The sequence below is a fragment of the Ischnura elegans genome, chromosome 13, assembly GCF_921293095.1.
Source record: "Ischnura elegans chromosome 13, ioIscEleg1.1, whole genome shotgun sequence".
Lineage (NCBI taxonomy): Eukaryota > Metazoa > Arthropoda > Insecta > Odonata > Coenagrionidae > Ischnura > Ischnura elegans.
Genome location: NC_060258.1, coordinates 7555137 through 7574864, shown reverse-complemented (window position 1 = coordinate 7574864; position 19728 = coordinate 7555137). Strand labels below are relative to the sequence as shown.

The 19728-nt window shown below is 36.0% G+C and overlaps 1 protein-coding gene across 1 annotated transcript; it reads right to left on the bottom strand.

The window, feature by feature from the left end:
- Positions 1-285: 285 nt before the first annotated feature.
- LOC124170166 lies at positions 286-10900 on the bottom strand. The gene is made up of 5 exons (XM_046548869.1): positions 10810-10900; positions 9971-10087; positions 8337-8456; positions 5179-5307; positions 286-1918 (listed from the first exon to the last, which is right to left on the bottom strand). The coding sequence occupies exons 2-5, from the start codon at positions 10037-10039 to the stop codon at positions 1739-1741; spliced, it is 498 nt and encodes a 165-aa protein (XP_046404825.1). The 5' UTR covers positions 10040-10087; positions 10810-10900; the 3' UTR covers positions 286-1738.
- Between the last annotated feature and the right edge of the window lie 8828 nt (positions 10901-19728).

Sequence of the window (19728 nt, the reverse complement as noted above, 5' to 3'; positions counted from 1 at the left end):
GTAATGCTTCAAGTGCATTTTTGAAATTGAAATTTTTAAAATTTTGTATTTTATAATAATTTATCTGCAAAATTTATGTTTTGAAGCCTACATGATGATTATAAATTATTCATTGCAATAACAGTCACCCTACTTGAACCAAAACGACCCTCAAATGGTAGTAATTATGGGAACTACAGTTTGGGGTCAAGTAATCCAATATTAAGGTTAACTAAAGCCCAAATAAAATAAAACATTCAAGAATTTACTTTGTAATAAAATTTATGTGTTTAAGTATAAATTAATTTTAAACCATAATTTAAGTATATAAAATGAATATTTCAAAGACAGCAATACCGTAACACTAAGAATCACATGAGGATGTGACGTGGGGGAAGAAAGGGGAGTGGGAGGATTTGTTTGGAGGGACGTGGTGGTGAACCATGGGTTGGGGAAGAGGGGGAGGGGAAGAAAAGGGGGAGGAGATGGTCCTGTTGTGGGAGCACTATTTGCTGATGGCTTGCTGGCGTACACAAAAGAACGAGTGCTTGCTACACAGATTAAAAATTCAACAAAAAATATAATGCAATATTAAAGGAAAAATACACACAAATGCATGAAATTATTACCCAATTATCTTTACCTTAAGCACAATACTGGCCAGTGAAAAGAAACCAAAATCAACCACATTTACCCAAAACAAATGACACCTAGAAAATAATAAACAATGAAACAAGAATCTTCACTTCTTGTGGTTCTCTGGAGTGAATACAAACATGAATGAAATGGGTTAATAAAGAATATAAAAATACAACGGAAACATATTGCAGGGCAGAGGGGCTTGTCTCACAGTTAGTTCTTCTATTCTTGATCTAAGGATAAGGGAAAATCTTCGTGAATCTTTTTACCTTGGGGGGGCTAATACGGGATAACAGTTCTACTTATCGACTCTTGGTCATGGATGGGTATGACCTCCTTGGCTGGCTCACATCGTGGTCCCTGCATCTTCATTCAACGAGGGCTGAGAGAATATTTAAATATGGGCATCGAGTGTTGACTTTATTCCTCTTGGCGCAGGAAATCTACCCTTCTGTTCACTCTCCACTTATCCCTCTATCTTCCACGATTCTCTTCTCTCTCTACCTCACCTCCACATGACAGGCAAGATGCCTTCAGCTGTACAGCGTAGGCTTCGGCCGCAATACAAATCTAGGGTAAATGTGTCTTCTGGAGCTGATGTTTGTCCGGGTTTACAACGCACAGAGGGTAAGTATTCTGGGATTGGGGCAGGTGGGGGAAACATGGGTGGAAGTGGGTTTCCTTAGAATCCTCACCATGGGGAAGAAGGCTTGATGAAACATGTCCTCATTTTGTAGAAGGAAGAGGTGCTGATTACGTCACTCTGCATTTGCTGCTCACAGGTGTTGTTTAGAGGGAGGGGATTGGGAAAATGAGGGCCTATCACTGTTCATGCACATAACACAGGAAAAACCCAAAATTGGGAAAGTGGGGAATCATGGGGGAAGGAGAAAACACTTCACACTCCATTGAGGCTCAATTACACACACTCACACAATATTTTATCAGATCTCCTTCCCTTGTGCACACCAATTTTAAGTTACCAATGAACCATGCCAAGTGCCATCAGTTAAAATACATTGTGCCCATTTTTGAAAAAAATGATAATGGTTTTAAAATCTGGGCTCAAGTAGCCCTGTTTAGAGAATTTAAAATTCAGGATTTCTCCCAAACATAACTTTCATCCATTAATTTCATTGAATGTGATTTTCATGCATACCTCAGTGGTATCAGTCTCCTTGGGTGATTCTTTCTTGGCCAAAACCAGCATAGAGTCCAGGTCTATCCCAATTGCTCCTGTCTCTTCAGCATCCACCTCTCCCCATTGGGAAGATGTTGAGGCCTGTGCCTGCATATGAGTCTACAATCAGCATCATTAAAGACAGAGATACAGAAATGTAGAAATAGATTCGTGAGTTCACCAAAAATTAATGATTCCTATTTATGGCATTGATATATATGCACAAGGAACCGTAAAACATTTCCTTTTGTAATATTCACATGCTAATAGCTTGTGTGTGACATTTTTAGCACTAAATTGTACAATAATCTATCATAGTGCTCAAAAGATAAAAAAAATACACCAATCTTATCAAGAAAATGTAGGATTAGTATCAAGTAAAAAATCACAACTAATTTGTGAATGAATACTTGTCTAATGCTTGAATGTGTGATTGAGACTTAGGTGTAATTTCAATTGCTTCATGATATTGTTGCCATTATTATTCTTTACTTTGACATATCTTCCACGCATGTAAAAAGAGTTTGTACTCTGTGGATTACATCTCCTAGATAGTTTATTCATCAAAATTTTTATCAGCCTATCATTCTATTTAGCCTACCATTCTATCATCTTCCAATATTACCTCACTGTACCGAGGGGCTGTATTTCTACATGTAACGATGAAATAGTTTGGTATTCTGTAGTGAGCCAGGCAATAAATAGCTAAGGAGTCTAAAGGAGTAACTCATAGCATGCAAACTATAACTGCAAGTTGTACTCATTCCAAAGCCTATCTAACCTAAAGTACAGTGGATACAATGCCCAACTTTACGTACAAGATGTAAGCCTAAAACGATTGTAAGCATGCCATTCCGGTAACATGATTTTTGGTGCATTTTTAGGGGTGCACTCCGAGTAGTAACTGTATACATAAAATGTTCATTTTTCAAAGCATAGAAAAATTAGTTTTTAAGAGAATAATCTCAATATTTTTAAGTATTTTTAAGGTCTACTAGTGCATGAGACCCAACAGTGTATGCAACCAGCTCCTCACTCTGCAAAAAGTGATGCATATTTTACACAAAATCTCAGTTGTTCTTACCCGGGTGAAAAGCTTGATAATCAAGTCTCCTGGGTGCAACATATGCAGATGCTACACAGAAAAATGAGGACTACAGTGGAACCTCAATCTGTCGTTTTTCAGGGGGATGGATGAAAAAACGATGAATGCGGGAAAACGATCAATGCGGGAATGTTTGTCCGGGTTGCCTATGTCCCAGGATCCGCTGGCTTTTTGCGAATAATGACATTCATTAATGGATTCAAACGAGATTTCAGCTGATTACAGGAATATTATTACTTTATCGAAACACTTAGGTCATATTGTTGATTAGACTTATCTCTCTTTCTAAAATCCTTAGAGAACAAGCTGCCTTGCTAAAATGTTTGCACTCCACTCGGAATTTTCACGGCTATTATGCATTTCTGTCTGATGTAAAAATTCTTATCCATCAAATTCCATTTCGAGGACATGTATTTACGAGAGAAATGTGCGTGTTATGCCACAAACAACTGATTTCGCCGTCGCAAAGATTGGTTATGAAATGGATCAAGAAGGCCAAAAATAGTTTATTATTTGAAATGTTCCTTTCTAGCAATTAAATTTTTAATATGATTGAGGCAATGTGGCGTTAATCGTCAGCAGCACTCCCATCTGATCCTCGGCTTCATCCCACTTCTTATTTTCACCAGGGACCAACCACTCGTACGAGGTGAAGTTCGGCACTAATGCTATTGCGTACGGCGTAGGCAGAGCTTACTGCAGAGGGTAAAGCATGACCATATGACTGCGCAATGAATTTTTTATGCTATAGAGAAGACAACTTACCCACTCATTTCTAACAATAAGTAGCATAGCTCTAGATGAGCAGATGAATTCAGGTTGCTAGTCAAGAGAAACAAAATATCCTTAGAAGACATCTCTTCATTAGCAACTCAGACATGTGAAACTTGTAGCATAACTCGTAAATTGTAACCAGACGACCTGTTTTCGAAAAAAAAATCGCATCAACTGCCGTGAAGCTTACTATCAGCTGCAAGGATATCGCTATTCGCCAGAAATCACCATCGTATTTTTCCAACTATTTCCCAGTTAAAATGCTTAAATAACGTTAGAAATACATCGTGCTTAGTATCAATCTTTACTGAATTACGTGCACATCACTAATATCTCAATATAATGAAAGTATAATACCAATTGCCGAAATTCATTTTTAGATACCTTTTGCGCTAAATGCTGATTCATGCAGCAGTTGACCTCCACCTTTAAAGGGAATCGGCTAAAAAAAGTCAGCGGTCGAGAGAGGGGGAGGCGTGAAAAAGGTTTCTTTTGTTCTCGAGTAACTCGATATTTTCTTTCTTTTGAAGCTAAGGTCGTCGTTATACGATCCCTGCTCGAGCTGGGACCTTTTTTTATTTCGGAGAAGAAGAAAGCTTCAACGAAAGGAGGCGAGTGCTGAATGGAGGGGGATACCGTATCTTGGGAAATGTGCTAATGTAACTATCCCACGGCACTCTGCTTCTCCCTATCGCATTTCAATATCCTGGGGAAGATTCAAACTATGTGTCTGTTGTCATTACCCATAAATAACACGTTGTAAACACTTCGTCTAATTTTTATCAAACGATGAATGGGGGAAAATTATTCGATGGGAGCACGATCTCCAAACGATGAATGCGGGAAAACGATGAATGCAGGAACGATAAATCGTGGTCCTACTGTACTTGTTTTTTGATTCTATCAGAAAAATTGTAGATATTAATGTATTATTGCCAACTTGTTATGGTGAATTCTACTTGCATGAGATGATTAATATCCTCTTTTGGAGCCCTAGACCCAGTTATAAAAAATTTTCAAAATTCAAAAGAGGATACTGCAGCTCTGAGGTAAAATGCCTTCATACACACCATGTCACCCTCTAGTTCAAAAATTGACAATATTTCCTCACCCCTATATGTTCATGCATGCTGCAATTGCTTGGGCAAAAAATTATATTTATAATTATGCAACCAATGACAATTATCATTGTTAATAAACTAGTAACGTTTCAAGCCTCCACAAAACATTTAAAGAACAAAAAAATGAGTTATGTCCCTAGGCACATGGGCCTCTTGTTACTTAATGTTTCCACAGGAAGTTAGGTGAGTAAAGACCACATCCCTCTTCAAGTGCAAGATTAATGAGTTTACTTTGAAACACTTTTTTATACTATGCACTAATTTCTTCATTCTAAATTTTTTTCTTTCTTAACTTGTACGCTTTTTTATCTTACTCACTCCTTGACATGTCCTATATTTATACAAGCAAATCACTCGACCAATAAAAATATAATTATTACCTGATCAGAGGGTTGGGGCACGAGTTCATTTGTGGTCCCACCAGTGCTATCAATGTGCGCATCTCGTCCTTCATCATCACTGCTCTGATCTGCTTTTACAGAAGGGGACCCATTTGTTCCCATGCCACTCTGAGAGAACTCCAATTGGTAGGAGGAGCAAAAAGATCACAACCAAAACATGAATTACAGGTGCATGCATAATTAAAAAATTCCCAGCAAATCTATTCTGTGATCTGAGAAGCAGGAAGGATAAATTTATTGACTAACAAAATCTGGCCCATTACGCAAATTTGTCATTTCAATTAGCCATAGAAAAACCTTCCAAAGAGGGAAGAACAAATTTATCAGCAATATTTTGAGACATGATGGTCTCATGACATCCTTCATGGACAACCAAGAATCTTTGTCTACACAAGCAGAAGGAGTACAAAAATGTCAATTTCATCTGTTAAAGGTAATAATTTTATTTAAATTCAATCAGAGTTGGACGCAATAATAATAATATGAGATTTGGACTAGGAGGTCCCATCTTCCATATAACCCCTCATCAAGCATGAAATTTATGCAGTTCAATATATAGTCATGTAGCTCATGAAAATACAGATAGAGAAATTACAAAAGAGACATAGAAGTTCCATTTTCAAACATCAAACAAAATTGTAAGTCAACAAAGTAACCATTTACCAAGTGAATAAAATGAAAACAAACGTGGGAAAAACCTGAGGATATTGACTATCGCCCTTTTTGGAAAAAAAACCCACAGCAGGAAAATACCCACACAAGAAGGGGGCGTGAGAAATCTTGGAAAACCTGCCGAGAAAGAGGTAATGTAAACCTGGGTATCAAAAAATATAAGAAATTACAAGGAAATAATACCCAGTACATGGAAAGAAAAATAAAATGAAATGAAGCTGGAGGAGATAGATGTGGAATCTTTCCTTCTGATCCCACGATGCTACCTCTCTCGTTGTTGTTCTCAAAGAAGTTTTTGGTGTAGTGCCTTTTTGAAGGAGTCAAGTTATGACAATTTACGTGGGGGCAAGTCAATTTTAAGTCTGATGCTTTCCCGGTGAATATATTCGAAAAAGGCAATTTGGGCTTTCAGCCTGGTGGTCTCCCTCCATTCTGCCGATGCTTCGGAACACGAGTTTGGTTCCATTGTCATCCTATTAGCCCTGAGGATGGAAGCCAACTCGTGCTCTGAAATGTCGGCCGAATGGAGAGAGACCTGTAGGGCTATAAGCCCAAATGGCCTTTTTCGAGAGAGTCAATGTTGTTCCAATTGTGACATGCTGTAAAAATGAATGATTTATTGACTGACTATCCAGTGGTGAGGTATAGCTAGTTTTTCATTTCCCCAAATATTTGAGTCGTGTATCCCACTATGTGTATGCACACAACAAGCTCCATCAAAAAATGTATACCTCACAACAACCAACCTGGTTTGCCAACATCCAATACCCTTTCCAAAGATGGTAAAGGACAAATCCTGAGGCCCCGTATAATTTCCCCTACACAGTCTTAAGCTTACTCACTCACATTTGAGACAATTAGCATAAAGGTGTTGCTTTTCTGGTAAAGCCTGAAAAGCCTAAGAATTACTACAGAGTGGGCAACTAGTAAGGTCCATTTCAGACAGATGTATGATGTGAGGTGGAAAATTTAAATATCAGGGAGCCTAAGAAGAAATTTTTTTACAATATATCATTATATTTAACTGTTTGATCGCATTCAAGTCATGTGACACATTACTATGTTACCAGTGAGACACTAGATGCATGTTGTGATCACGGTAGTGACATCATCTGCCTTGAACTACAATCCTTACACCAATAATAAGAGTGTGGCTTGAATGCTACCAATGCAGCGAGTATTTGCTGCTCGATAGCCAAAGAGGCAACATGAAGGAGAAAATATTCCATCATGTAGAAGCTTGATTTACACGGTCATTTATAGTGCATTACAGTGAAAAGTTACCCTGATAAGAGAATTGAGAGTAGACGTGCATGAAACCAATCTTAAGATTATTGATCAGTGATGACGGTGATGGGAAATGCATTATAGGCAAATGGCTTTCAATAATGTCCACAGCATGGCCATTGGTTCAGAGTGCTTGGTGTTTTCTCAAAACTTGCAATGGAGTGGAGTAAAATCCTTTATCTGTATACGTAGTTTAAGATAGAAAAAATTTCCAGAATTCCACCATGAAATGGTCTCCTTAACCCCTCAAGTGTTCACAATGCAGCAGATGCATCCTCGCTAATCTGTTCCTATACTGTGCTTTAATCATAGGTATTTATATCACCCAGGGTGCTTTTATTTCAGAGGCATTGACGCTTTTGTGCTGACACTATTTGAAATATTTTTAGCACCGTAATCGATCTCTGCAAAAATTTAAAAATTATATGTAATCTCTAAAAATTGTTGGAACGTGGTAACTCTTAATCCGTACTTACAGTTTCCAGTGCCATATACTTTTGCCTGCTCCCTGTTTAAAGAGTGTTTAGTTGTTATGTAGCAAATAAAAATCAGTTCACATCACTAACAATTGATGTGTTTTGGCAATCGACTTGTACTGCCAACGTTCAACACCCCATTCAAAAATGGTAAAAAGGACAAATCCCTAGTCCCCATCATAAATGCCTGCTCACTTTCATCGCAAATTCCCAATCTGCACAACCTGATTCCTGTGAATAACAAATCCCTCATTAGGGACTCATTTTGTTGTCAGATCTGGATAGCAGCTGCATCATGTTGTCATGGTCATTCTGTCAGAGTACCAAATTCAACAGAACTCAGTTATACCCTCAATTCTCTAGCCCCCTTCTGCTTCGAGGTGAACGGAAAAGAAAATTATGTTTGTATGATCACAAAAAATATAACTCCTCAGTGCCCTGAAGTCACAGAGCTCACTTGCCCCATGAGCAAAGTTTACTGTCAGTTTGGCGAAATACACCAAATCCTTTCACTACGTAACATTATACAGTGAATCACTCATTTTAAATAATTATTCATTTAGGCTCTTCTGTATTAGTAAATGACTGATCAGGTGAGGGAAAATGCTGTAGATATCTGCTGAGAGCTTTTTTGAATATTCTGCTACATAATGACATTGTGCCCTAAGAAAAAGGAACTACACAAGGCAAAAGTTAACTCACCAATTCATCAGTTGCCAATGGGTCTGATACACCATTTGAAATTCCAGCTGGATCTGATGTGTAGCGCACACGATAATTCTCCTCACTGAGGTGATCTTGGCTCTCCTCTTTCACATGACACTAGAATAGAACAATGGGTGTCAGTAAAAACAAAACAATAATAACTCCATTTCAACATAACAAGGCAAAACAATAATAACCTTCTTCAATCGAAATTTAACATTATAAAGGCACTGATTAAAAAAACTTGAATTTTCTAGAAAAACATTTCTTAAAATCTAAGAATAATATTATCTTACAATAAAAAATAGTTTGTTTCAAAATAAAATAAAATGTTTCAAAACTTTGAATAATAGCAGCAGAAAATTGAGTAAAATTTAATCAAAATCATTTCATGTCACCAACAATTGAAATCTTTTGGCAATCGACCTTAATTGCCTAGCACTGGTTATAAATTCCTGCTCACTTTCATCACAAAATCCAATTTGAAGCAATCTGATTCCTGTGAATATCAATCTCTCATATGGAACGAGTTTTGTTGTCAGATTTTGCTAGCAGCTGCATCATAATGTCATTGTCAATCAATTAGAGAGCTCCAAATTCTACAGTTCTAAGCATAACTCTCAATTCCTTTCCCCCCTTCTGCTCCGAGATAATCGGGAGTGAAAACTGCGTTTGTATGATAACAAAAATAAAGACTGCTGAGTGGCATGATGACAGAGACATCACTGGCTCCGTAAACTATGTTGAGTTGTCACTTTGGCAAAATACACCAAATCTGTTCATTAAAATGCATCAATCACTTTCAATAATTCTTTCATGGTTTCTCACGATCTGGAAAGAAAAAAAAGCTGTTGGTTCTGCTGAGGTGTTGTGAATTTCCACTTCAAAATGACATTGCCATAGCAAAACAGTACTAACAATTAACTAAAAGTTGATATTTTTGGGAACTGACTTTCATTGCTGATGTCCAACACTCAAATTGAAGAAAATTGATTCAAAGTTAATAAAAATGAGATCACCTCACTAACAATTGATGTCTTTTAGCAACTGACTTATACTGCCAAAATGCAACACCCAATTTAAAAATGGCAAAGAAGGATGTATCTCTTATCCCCACAGTAAATTCCTGTTTGCTTTCATCACAAAACCCAAATTGGCAACAACCTGATTCCTGTGAACATTAATCTCTCATATGGAATGAGAGATATGTAGTTGAATCTTGCTAGCAGCTGCATCATGATGTCACGATCAATCTTATTCAGCGTACCTAAGTCAATAGTGCTCAGTTTAACTCTCCAAATCCTTACATCCCCCCATCTGTTCTGTGGTGAACAGAAGTGAAACTGTGTTTGTATGATCACATAACAAATGACTGCTCAGTGCCCTGATAACAGAGAGCTTAATTGCTCAGTGAGCAAAGTTGAGCGGTCAGTTTGGCAAAATACAAAATATTTTTTCATTACATTTTATTTTAATGATTCAAACATGAAAGTTCTTCCGTAGTTGTTCATGATTGAACAGGCAAGGCAAAACGTATTATGTTTCTGCTGAGAGCTTTAAATAAATAATGCATAAAGGAATGACATTGTGCCATAGAAAAATTAAATTACACTTGGCAAAAGTACACTCACCTGGTCATCAGTGGCCAATGGGTCAGAGGCATCACTTGTTATTGCAGCTGGATCTGATGAGTACAGCATGGGATAATTCTCATTGAGTTGACCTTCATTCTCATCTTTCACATGAATCTAGAAGAGGATAATGGGCATCACTCAATAAAAGCAAAACAATAATTCCCTCATTCAATAATAAAAACTCTTATTTTAATTGAGACCACTCCATCTGGTCAAAATACTTATGAGAATCTTGTAACTCACAGATCAAACTCCAGAATATAAACGTCCAAATAGAGGGGGAGCTACACTACCAAGATCACATTGATTGAGAGTTTTTAATGAGAATTTTGGTCACTTACAGTAAGGGAACGATAGATCGAGGTCCCAGCGTACCTTTAATTGTCTTCACCTTTTCTTAACCTATGCATATAAAGAGTTATTGCAACAGTTTTAGGTGATCCCTTAGTTAAAATAAAGGAGGAAGATGGCTTGCACAAATAAAGGGCAATCATGAGACACAGCTCAGCTACAGCCACCACTAATGGCTTGAACAGAGATTTGACAAGGCTTTGCCAAAAGTCGACTCCACAGTATAACAGACATTTCTTTCAACAGATTAGCAGTGTTGTACAACTGATATTGACTTGCATAAAAAAAGATTCAAGTGGTTCGGATTTCTACCTTATGTGTTACTACTAGAAAAGTACAGCTACTGAAGGTTGCATATACGCTAGTGACTTCCAGTTGAAATAACATTTATGACGGACATACTGTCTTTTGTCATGTGACTGAGAAATTTGTACAGCTGAAGATGGATCAATATAGGTTTCCCTTTGCATAAGAATAAAACTTACCAATTTGTCACCCCTGAGCAGTAGGCAGTCTGGCACAGGAATGTATATTTCAGTGGTTTGGGCTGAGCATGTGAGCTGTGAATTGTTTTCAATTGCATCTTGAATGCAGTCCTTAGTCTCCACACAAGGCTCCGACTCCTCATCATCTGCCCCTTCTCCTTCAAAACTCTGCAGACAAAGTAACAGTGACAAAATACTAATCTCCTTTTAAATACATGCATGGGATGCACTATAGCATTACAAAAAAGGATGCTGAACATTATGTATCTGCTTTCATATAAAAATGGAGAGGTGTCTGCACGCCTATTAATCAATCACTGAAAAGCTACAGTGCCGACTGAAATGAAGTTTAGCAAGAAGATCCATGATATTCTGAGTTCATGCAGCGTCTTTTTTAAATTGATTTTGGCCATCGTAGCTGGCCCTTCATGCGAACTATACCATAGACAATAAAGATCATTCAGATGTATCATTTTTCAAATTATGAGAAATCAAACTACAAATTAATGATTCAAATTTTTGATGAAAAAATGAAATAATCGAGTTTCATACTGTTAGACACAATTTGCTTCTGCAATTATAATTTTTGGAGTAGTGCCTTTTGTTAAGCCAAAATCACTATTTATTCTTTTCTCAACAGTACAGCTGAGGAAAAAACATGTGGAACATGTTTTCAATGCATTTATAATGTTCTAGACCTCCTGCTAATATTTAAATATAAACTCTGTAGGAGAATACTGGGTGTAATATTTATTCAGAGAGAAAAGAAACCTCAAAGTCATCTTGTTTTCCAAATCCTTTTTTATGAAACTGTTTTTTAAATAACACTGATACTATTATCCTTAAAACTTGCAAAACCAGTCATACAACAATTATGTGTTATGGACTATGCAAAGGTCTTGCTGTCTGTCAATAGATGGCTGTAGAACTGATTGCTCATTGGTTTTGAAATACCAGAAACATTATGACTCAAGCTAAGACATTTGGTAGACAAACCGCTCGATGACCATGATGAATACATCTCGGAAATAGATACTTAGTCTTGCGAGAAAATGTCTAAGTTTGAGCCAATTAACCATCATTTGTGAAAGGAAATGATTTCCTTCTTTCATTCAAAGAAAACAGGGGATAAAGTTCATCAAGAGTCCCATTAAGTTAACCGAGATGCTGCTGCACAAGAAGCAATGTTAAATGATTGGTATCATTGCTTCAAACGCAGTAATTCTAATGATGATGACCGTCCATTTGAAGGAAGACGAAAAGCCTTCAATGAAAATTAAATGGAGGTATTGCTTGAAGAAGACGAATGGAAAACTTAGGAAGAGTTTGCATTGTATTTGGAGCTACCCACCCAGCCATTGCATGCGTTGGTAATTTAGTATTAAGCACGGAACTTGAGTTTCCAATGATTCAACAGTAATTCTAAAGCATATAAATGATCCAAGTCGCATTAAAAAATCCATTAAAACCTAGCTGAAAATAATCAAATGTAAAGGCCAAATGTTGCCCGCAAATCCTCCAGGCATTGCACTGTCTGATTATTACTTGTCCCATTCGATGGTACATGGTCTGACAGGTCCGCACTTGCACCCACGTGAATACATTGAAAAATGGCTTCATTCATGCAAAACCTCAAAAGATGAACACTTTAACCATCATGATTCAAGCTCTGCCACAATTATACAGAAAAATTTCATCTGACGATGGACAGCTTCCTTCCTTTTATATGTAACCCATTAGAAATTTGGATACATAGCTCCGTTTTTATCATAGGGTGGACAGAACCTTATTAATCACCCAGATTTTTTAATTATTAATCAAATGAACCATTAAAATACAAAATAAATACATACACCTAGCAAACAAAATCTTTAACTCTACAGTTACATAAAAAAGTTTCTCAACACAGTTATCTGCATAAACTCAAAGACACTCTAGAAAAATATGAGCAAAAAACATTAACCATTCCAATTAGTACTTAGAAAATATTTCTGTCTTCACCTTTCAAACTCCAAGAATAAAATTGAACCACAAATTAAAACAGTATCCCATTCAAATTTTCACACAATCACTACACAAATGTCATAAAAGCCGATTTAAAAAAAGGTTTCAAGAAATTGACCTCAAAATAGATTAAAGGAATTTAAATACTTTGATCATACATTATTACGCCAAAATAAAGTCGATAGCCCCAAAAATTAAACCATACCTTGCCAGGCATGCATATCATATAAAGGGTTATCACAGGTTTTCCAAGCGTAGACATCTGTGGAAGGTTACTCAGGAATTCCACCGGGTCAGGGGCCGTATTCTGTATCTCCAAACTGATCCGTGCGACACCGATTCGCCAGGTAGGACATCATAGAGAATCGCGGTAAGCAGTCCTGCGATTCTGTAAGAAGCCGATGGGTGCAGCACCGACGTGAAAATAGAAGGTCATCGCTAGCCATACCAATACAAAAAAGGTGTCTATACAGCCACCGACTAGTCGGTTTCATGAATACCCCATGCAAATTTTGTGTTTTATTTTGTTTTCCCCTCATCACCAAGTCATTAAACAGGTTTGTGACAATTTATCTTTTTCTCCATTCTATTTCTTATTATCTCTTTCTTTTATTTTGTGAAGGTAGTAAATAAATTATGATTGAGTAAAATAAAGCCTATTCCAAGTGAGTGAAAGCGATATCATTAATGAGAGAAAATGATAAAATGATGGCAGATCTGATATTTATTAACCAATACTTATATTTATGCTAAGGTAATGAGTATTTGATGTTACAGTAAATTATACTGGCCTATTGAAAGGTTGATAAAGATTAAACATTGCAGAAAGCCTCACATTTATTTGTTGATGAGGGAAAAACAAAATAAAATGTACAATGTGCACGAGGGGGATTCCTGAAACCCCCTACTCGGTGGCCATTCTGATACATTTTTGGTGTCCGTACGGCTATCAATGATCTCTCTTTTTCTTGTTTGTGCTGTACCACTTGGGTTTGTACAGAATCACACGACTGCTTACCGGGAGTCGGTGTGATGTCCCACCCGACGATCGGTGCCACACTGATCGGTTTGGAGATACGTAATACAGCTCCTGGAAAACTCGAACAAAAAAATGTCAGCCAAGATGGAGTTGGAGAATCTGACCAGGTGTAATTACAGGGCAACCTTCTGCATATCATATATTTGCCACGATTTTGGAGACTGTTATGTGGGATGAAAAACTCAGTACCTAAAAATGTATTTCCCAAAACAGGTAACCTTTAAACTTATTTAAATTAAGGTTATATTTAAAGTTGTAAGCCACAAAATTCAAAGAAAACTTTTAAATTTTATAATGCATTTTTAAAATCAGAATACTGTTTATCTGAGAGATTTTTTAAAGAAACTGTTTTTATAACCACAAATATAAATAATATTAATGAAGGCACTAATAGAAATGCAAATATAAAAATAATATTCAAATATAGGAAGATTTTATGTAAAATAGAGTTAGCAATTACAGATAAGATGTATCACATCAAAAATCCTATTTTCTTTTATTTTACACCTAAGGATGAATATGTTTTCTAGCATAATTTTTGCGCACTTAAATTAATTTCCAATACTTTACCCATCATGCCTTCATTGTACCCACCATGAAATGCCTTGAATAGAAACAATGAATTTCCAAAACGTCGCAAAGATGCTTTTAATTATAAATAACCCTAGCCTCATGAGATCACAGTTAAAGGTGAGGGAGAGGCCCCGAACAAAAGAAAGAAAATATGTTTACATGCACATGAGACTTTATTTGACAACGCATAAACAATTTCTGGGTCTCTGACACTTCAATCTTTAGCAGCAAATCGTAAGGCATTTCTTTTTTCACTTAAGCATGCTCCAAATACATTTCAAGGCATGTTTTTCACTACATTTTATCATCATCTACCTCATTATAAAAATAAAAAATAGACGCAACTAAATGCGATAAAATGTTATTGAAAGTGCAATTAAATAAAAATGAATGGGCCATTTTCATGCAATGTCAGTTTTAAGTATAATAATAGTATAATGGTTATTTGAAAAATATCCTGATTTTTTAAATAGTGTAGGCATAGGAGATGATTTTTTTGCTTTCAAATTGTATTAATTGGGTCATTGGTAAATAAAATAAATAGAGTTTAGATCATAAGTTGCACTGACCTAGAAAAGTAGTGCTCTTAAGTAGTAGGTAATATTCTAGAACAGTTATATGACAAAATACAGAATATTTTAAATAATTATGTTGTAAAATAAAAATAAATTAAGGAACAAGACATATAGTGGCAGAGGTGTAGCTTGCCCGTGCCTACTTGTAGTTCGTGGCCATGTCCAGCCAACTAGCAGCTGGCAAGTGGCTCACATGTTTTAAGCAGTGAGTGTCGGCAGAGCATTCGAACTGCGCTTGGCACATAATGTATGAATTTTGCCGTCTTAAAGGCAAATTCGCATAAAAATATCATAAAAGTCCAGTGACCGCATCTATCTTGCATTTACTCGCGCATATCACATCCATATCGCTTTTGCGATATTCACGCGTCTCAAGCGATGTCTACAGTAAAGAAACATTAAAAAACTCAAATTTTGAAAAAAAAATTGACCTGACATTGTTGAACTTAAGAACCTGACAACATTACATTGATCAAGGGTAAGTTCATTATAAAAAAAAACTTTTCAAAGCAAAGAAAGTTGATTATAAACAACAATAACTCCTTCTGTGAACAATGAAACTACCAATCAACATAATGATTTGGATAAACACCATAAATCAGTTCTTAGTTTCATACACAGATCTACCTACTCGTGAGAGCATTTAATTCTTTTTAAAAATCATTACTAATGTATCCTTATATAAATACAACATTAACGTTTCCTAACATTTCTCTAATGAAGTGAATCATGTAAGAGTTTCTTTACATTACTCAAATACACTGCTCCATTGAAGTAAAATCACTCCTTATAACTGTATAAAACTGAAGGTAATCATTAAAATCTGTTGAGATAAATAGGAGATAACAATGCAGATTAAAATTTTGAGGAAAGAAGATTTGAAAAATTATTTAATGTTAATGTCGACTTTGGCCACTTAATGAAAGCATAGATAATTGAATTCAAATAAAAAATGGGATCCCTGAGGCAACCTGATATCACCATGACGTATCTCTTACAGTCTCATGGAGGCTTTGTGCAAGTCATGTCAAGAAAGGAGATGACACCTTTTTTACTTGAAAGTACACTATTAGATAGGAATACTGTTGAAGGGTTTTGTCCATATACACCCCGGTTTGAGGGAAAAAAGCATTTAAAATTTAAAAATACGATCACATTGAATTTAATTAAACAATTTGGCTCATTGTTTCAATGCCAGTTTGGCCTAGTGGTAACGCACCGCACTTTCATTTTAAAGGACCAGGGTTTGAGACTCCGAGAGAGTAATTTTTTTCCAGTCAGCCACCTCCATTTTTGTTATGTTCAATCTTCTTCAGATTAGTTGATTTCAGATGTTTCACATTTTTTTTACTTGACCGCTTAACGAGAATAAGCCCTATACGGACACTGATGTCGCCAAGATTCATCCAAGCAGGAGTGGTAAAACTGTGGTGCTGGCAACAAAATGAAGGGAACTTATTTTCAGAGTAAAAGATTTTAAACATACTGTCTTTGAAGAGTTGCCCAGGTTTCATGTGGGAGAAAGATATAAAATCAGAGAACGAAAATTGACAAGCTTGAAATGATCGACAGATGGGTATACGATCGCTTTGAGGAAGCCAGGAACAGGAATGAACAGGTGATGATGCGGAATTTACAAGAATAGGCTATTTCAGGGTGATTTCAGCACACATCTCCAGGATTTGAATTCTAAGTCAGTGCTTCATGGGTAGCATCTTTCAAGAACAGACACCGAACCGTGCAATGCAAAATAACAAAATACGTATCAGCGAGCGAGCGTCTGCTGAAGAAATATTACACATAGCAAAGTAACACACTCATACACATCACAATATGATATTATGGCCTCAGGAAAGCTGCTTCCTACAGTTTTTATTGTGCGTGTCATAACCTGGTGGTGATTTTGGAAAGACAGCCATTAAAATTAAAATGCAAGATATCCCAAAAATATACAAGAAAAGATGAACTTCCCATTCATGTAGTTCATTCCAATCTCAACTCCAACAATTTGTCCATGCACTTCAAATTCATTAAACAAAATAGATCTATAAAATGACATACATCCCATTCCCTATGCCATGAAGCTATTTGCAAAAAATTTATCTGTATAAATAATAAGCATTTTCAAAAAAGTTGACCAAAAAAATGTATCATGAGAATCAAAATCATCACCTCATATTTTTAAGGCCTGTTTACACCACACAATAACATATGCAAGTTGATGTGTGAATGCATGAACAATGAATGCAAGAACCAAATCAGACAGGTTCTATTTTCTATTCATGCATTCACACAAGTTGGGTGTGTTACACAATGCATTCTTGCGTACATTACTGGATTCATTTATTTAGACAATAACTAGCACAGGTAAGTTCATGGAGTAAACAGACCTTTAACCATCAACCGTAATGAACAACCCCTACCAATTTAAGAAGCAATACAGTGTTTAATATCCCCAGCCACATTTATTACGATTCTTACATGGGAAAAATATCTCATTACATAAAAAATTGTATTTCATCACGAAAAACATCTCTTAAAATTAGGATACATATATAAATGTACCCATTTTTACAGCGTAATAACTAAAAACCCAACTCTCACTAAATAAAAACCACACTCTCAATATATAAAAAACACACTTTTGGGTACGTAATTTTGATAGCACCAAAATCATGTACACAAAATATTATTAACGAAGAATTGCATGAATTAACGGTTTATATAAGCTAAGACATAAAACATTTTATAAACAGCTGACAAAGATAATTTTAGCAAATAATATTGTTAATTAATCAATCAGATATGTTAAAAATAAAAAAATGCATATTCTTAATATTGTAACATAGCAACGAACAAGTTTTCTTAACCTGTCCTAAATATTTTAGATCGATTTGTTGAAAAATTTCATTGGATATATCTTCGTGCATTTCAACTTCAAAATGGTAAGTAAACTTCTTAAAGTCGGCAAGTACGATTCTATAAATTATCTAAACTGTAAGTGCTGGAATTTAAAACCAAACAGGATGTAAAAAGCAAAAGAAATACATCGAAAACATATTCCACAAAATTTTCATGATCGTTGATATCTATTTTGAGTTGGGCATTCATGAACTCAAATGATTCACTTTTTCGGCTATGATTGAATTGTAAACACTTAGTTATACCAAAATAAAAAAAACGACTTCACTCTTCACCATTGAGTAACCAGCTGCGGGTTAACTAATGCCTCGTCAGGATTAACTAATTCGGAAACACTATGTGGGACATTGGACTCTTTTCACTGTTCAGTCGATCATGCACAAGGGCCTTTATGTTGTTCATCAACAAATTTAATACCCCATTAACTTTTGATGCCTAATCAAAGCGATTTTTAACAAACGTTGCACGTACCAGTTTGCTACAGTCATAAAGCATTATACTTACCCCGTCGTAGCAAATGATTCATCAAATACACAATTAAGTTACTTTTTAAAGTAACTGTTATAACCAGTTCAACCAACAAATACAAACATCTTGCTACATTTTTCATTCTCGTCGATATGAAATTGAAACTACCATGACCGGGCTACACGGTACATAATCACGAACAAGTTAATATCTGTTTGCGAGAATGATTTAACATCATGTGGAAGTTACACGAGGCATCCAATGAAAAAAAATAAGAAGCACTCACCCTGAAGTAATTTCTGGACGAAAATTTTCTCAGTTCTGCGTCCGATTCATGGCAAATATTCCTGAAATCGTAGAATTCGATGATCTTTTTCAAGCACAGTGGACATAAAGTGGTAGGCAGGCCATCTCCGACAGCAACCTAAGAAAGGAATTAAAACATATGCAAGAGATTTCAGACGTACCAAGGAAAATATGTACTCATAGAACGGAATAAAACAAGAGGCAAGGAAATCGATAACATGTAACCCGCCACTTACTTTTAAGTCGACTAAATCATATAAGGCATCCTCTACAGTTATCTGGCTTGCTACAATTGAAGTGAATATGTTATAATAATAATCATTTTTCTTCATGCAAAGTCTGCACGGGGTGCCCTCGGAATTCCTGTCTAGAGAATCCGAATAATTCCCAGCGCTCGGTAGCATTCATGTTGTCACAGTCTCTAAATCAGTTCACTCCTCAAGCTAAGCATCCACACAGCACTCAGTGATTACTGAATTCCTAATAAATTACGATCATTTCCATGAAGTACAACAATGCAAAAACATGAGACTTATTAAGAAAAAGGGCGTTTTAGGCTCACATTTAAATGTGACCTCAAAAAGAAATCACATCGCAACAGAGTAATCAGCAAATACTTCAACAAATTCCATGTTTATTGACGTTCTACGATATAACAGACCAAGGTAGAAAGGTTTAGTTCAGATACCACACTTTGGTTGCGTTTATGACCACTAGAGGATATTGTACGCAATAGGCCTACAATCGATAAATGAGGTATTTGCAACTATGAGATGTATCTAATTGAGCTTAATTGCATTATTTTTAACATGAATATTTGAAAACTCTTTAAATTCAGCGTTCAAGATGTTTTGTAACCTTTTTAATATTTAAAGACCGTAAATGAACTGTGACCGTGTGGAAGATGAAGTCGGCCTTAAATTCAGTTTCTGGCCTAAGCATAGAATAATAATTAAATATAAATTATAATACTACCAAAATTGACGAATATATATTAAATGTCCCTTTAGTTTTTCAAATGGAAAGAAATTT

Bases quoted from the DNA above. Each gene is read 5' to 3' on its own strand.
- LOC124170166 (XM_046548869.1), bottom strand. From the start codon at position 10,039: ATGCTGTACTCATCAGATCCAGCTGCAATAACAAGTGATGCCTCTGAC. The intron at 5,308-8,336 runs GTGAGTTAACTT...GAGTTCTCTCAG, and splicing joins CATTGGCAACTGATGAATTG to AGTGGCATGGGAACAAATGG. The intron at 1,919-5,178 runs GTAATAATTATA...TGCTGATTGTAG, and splicing joins TGCCCCAACCCTCTGATCAG to ACTCATATGCAGGCACAGGC.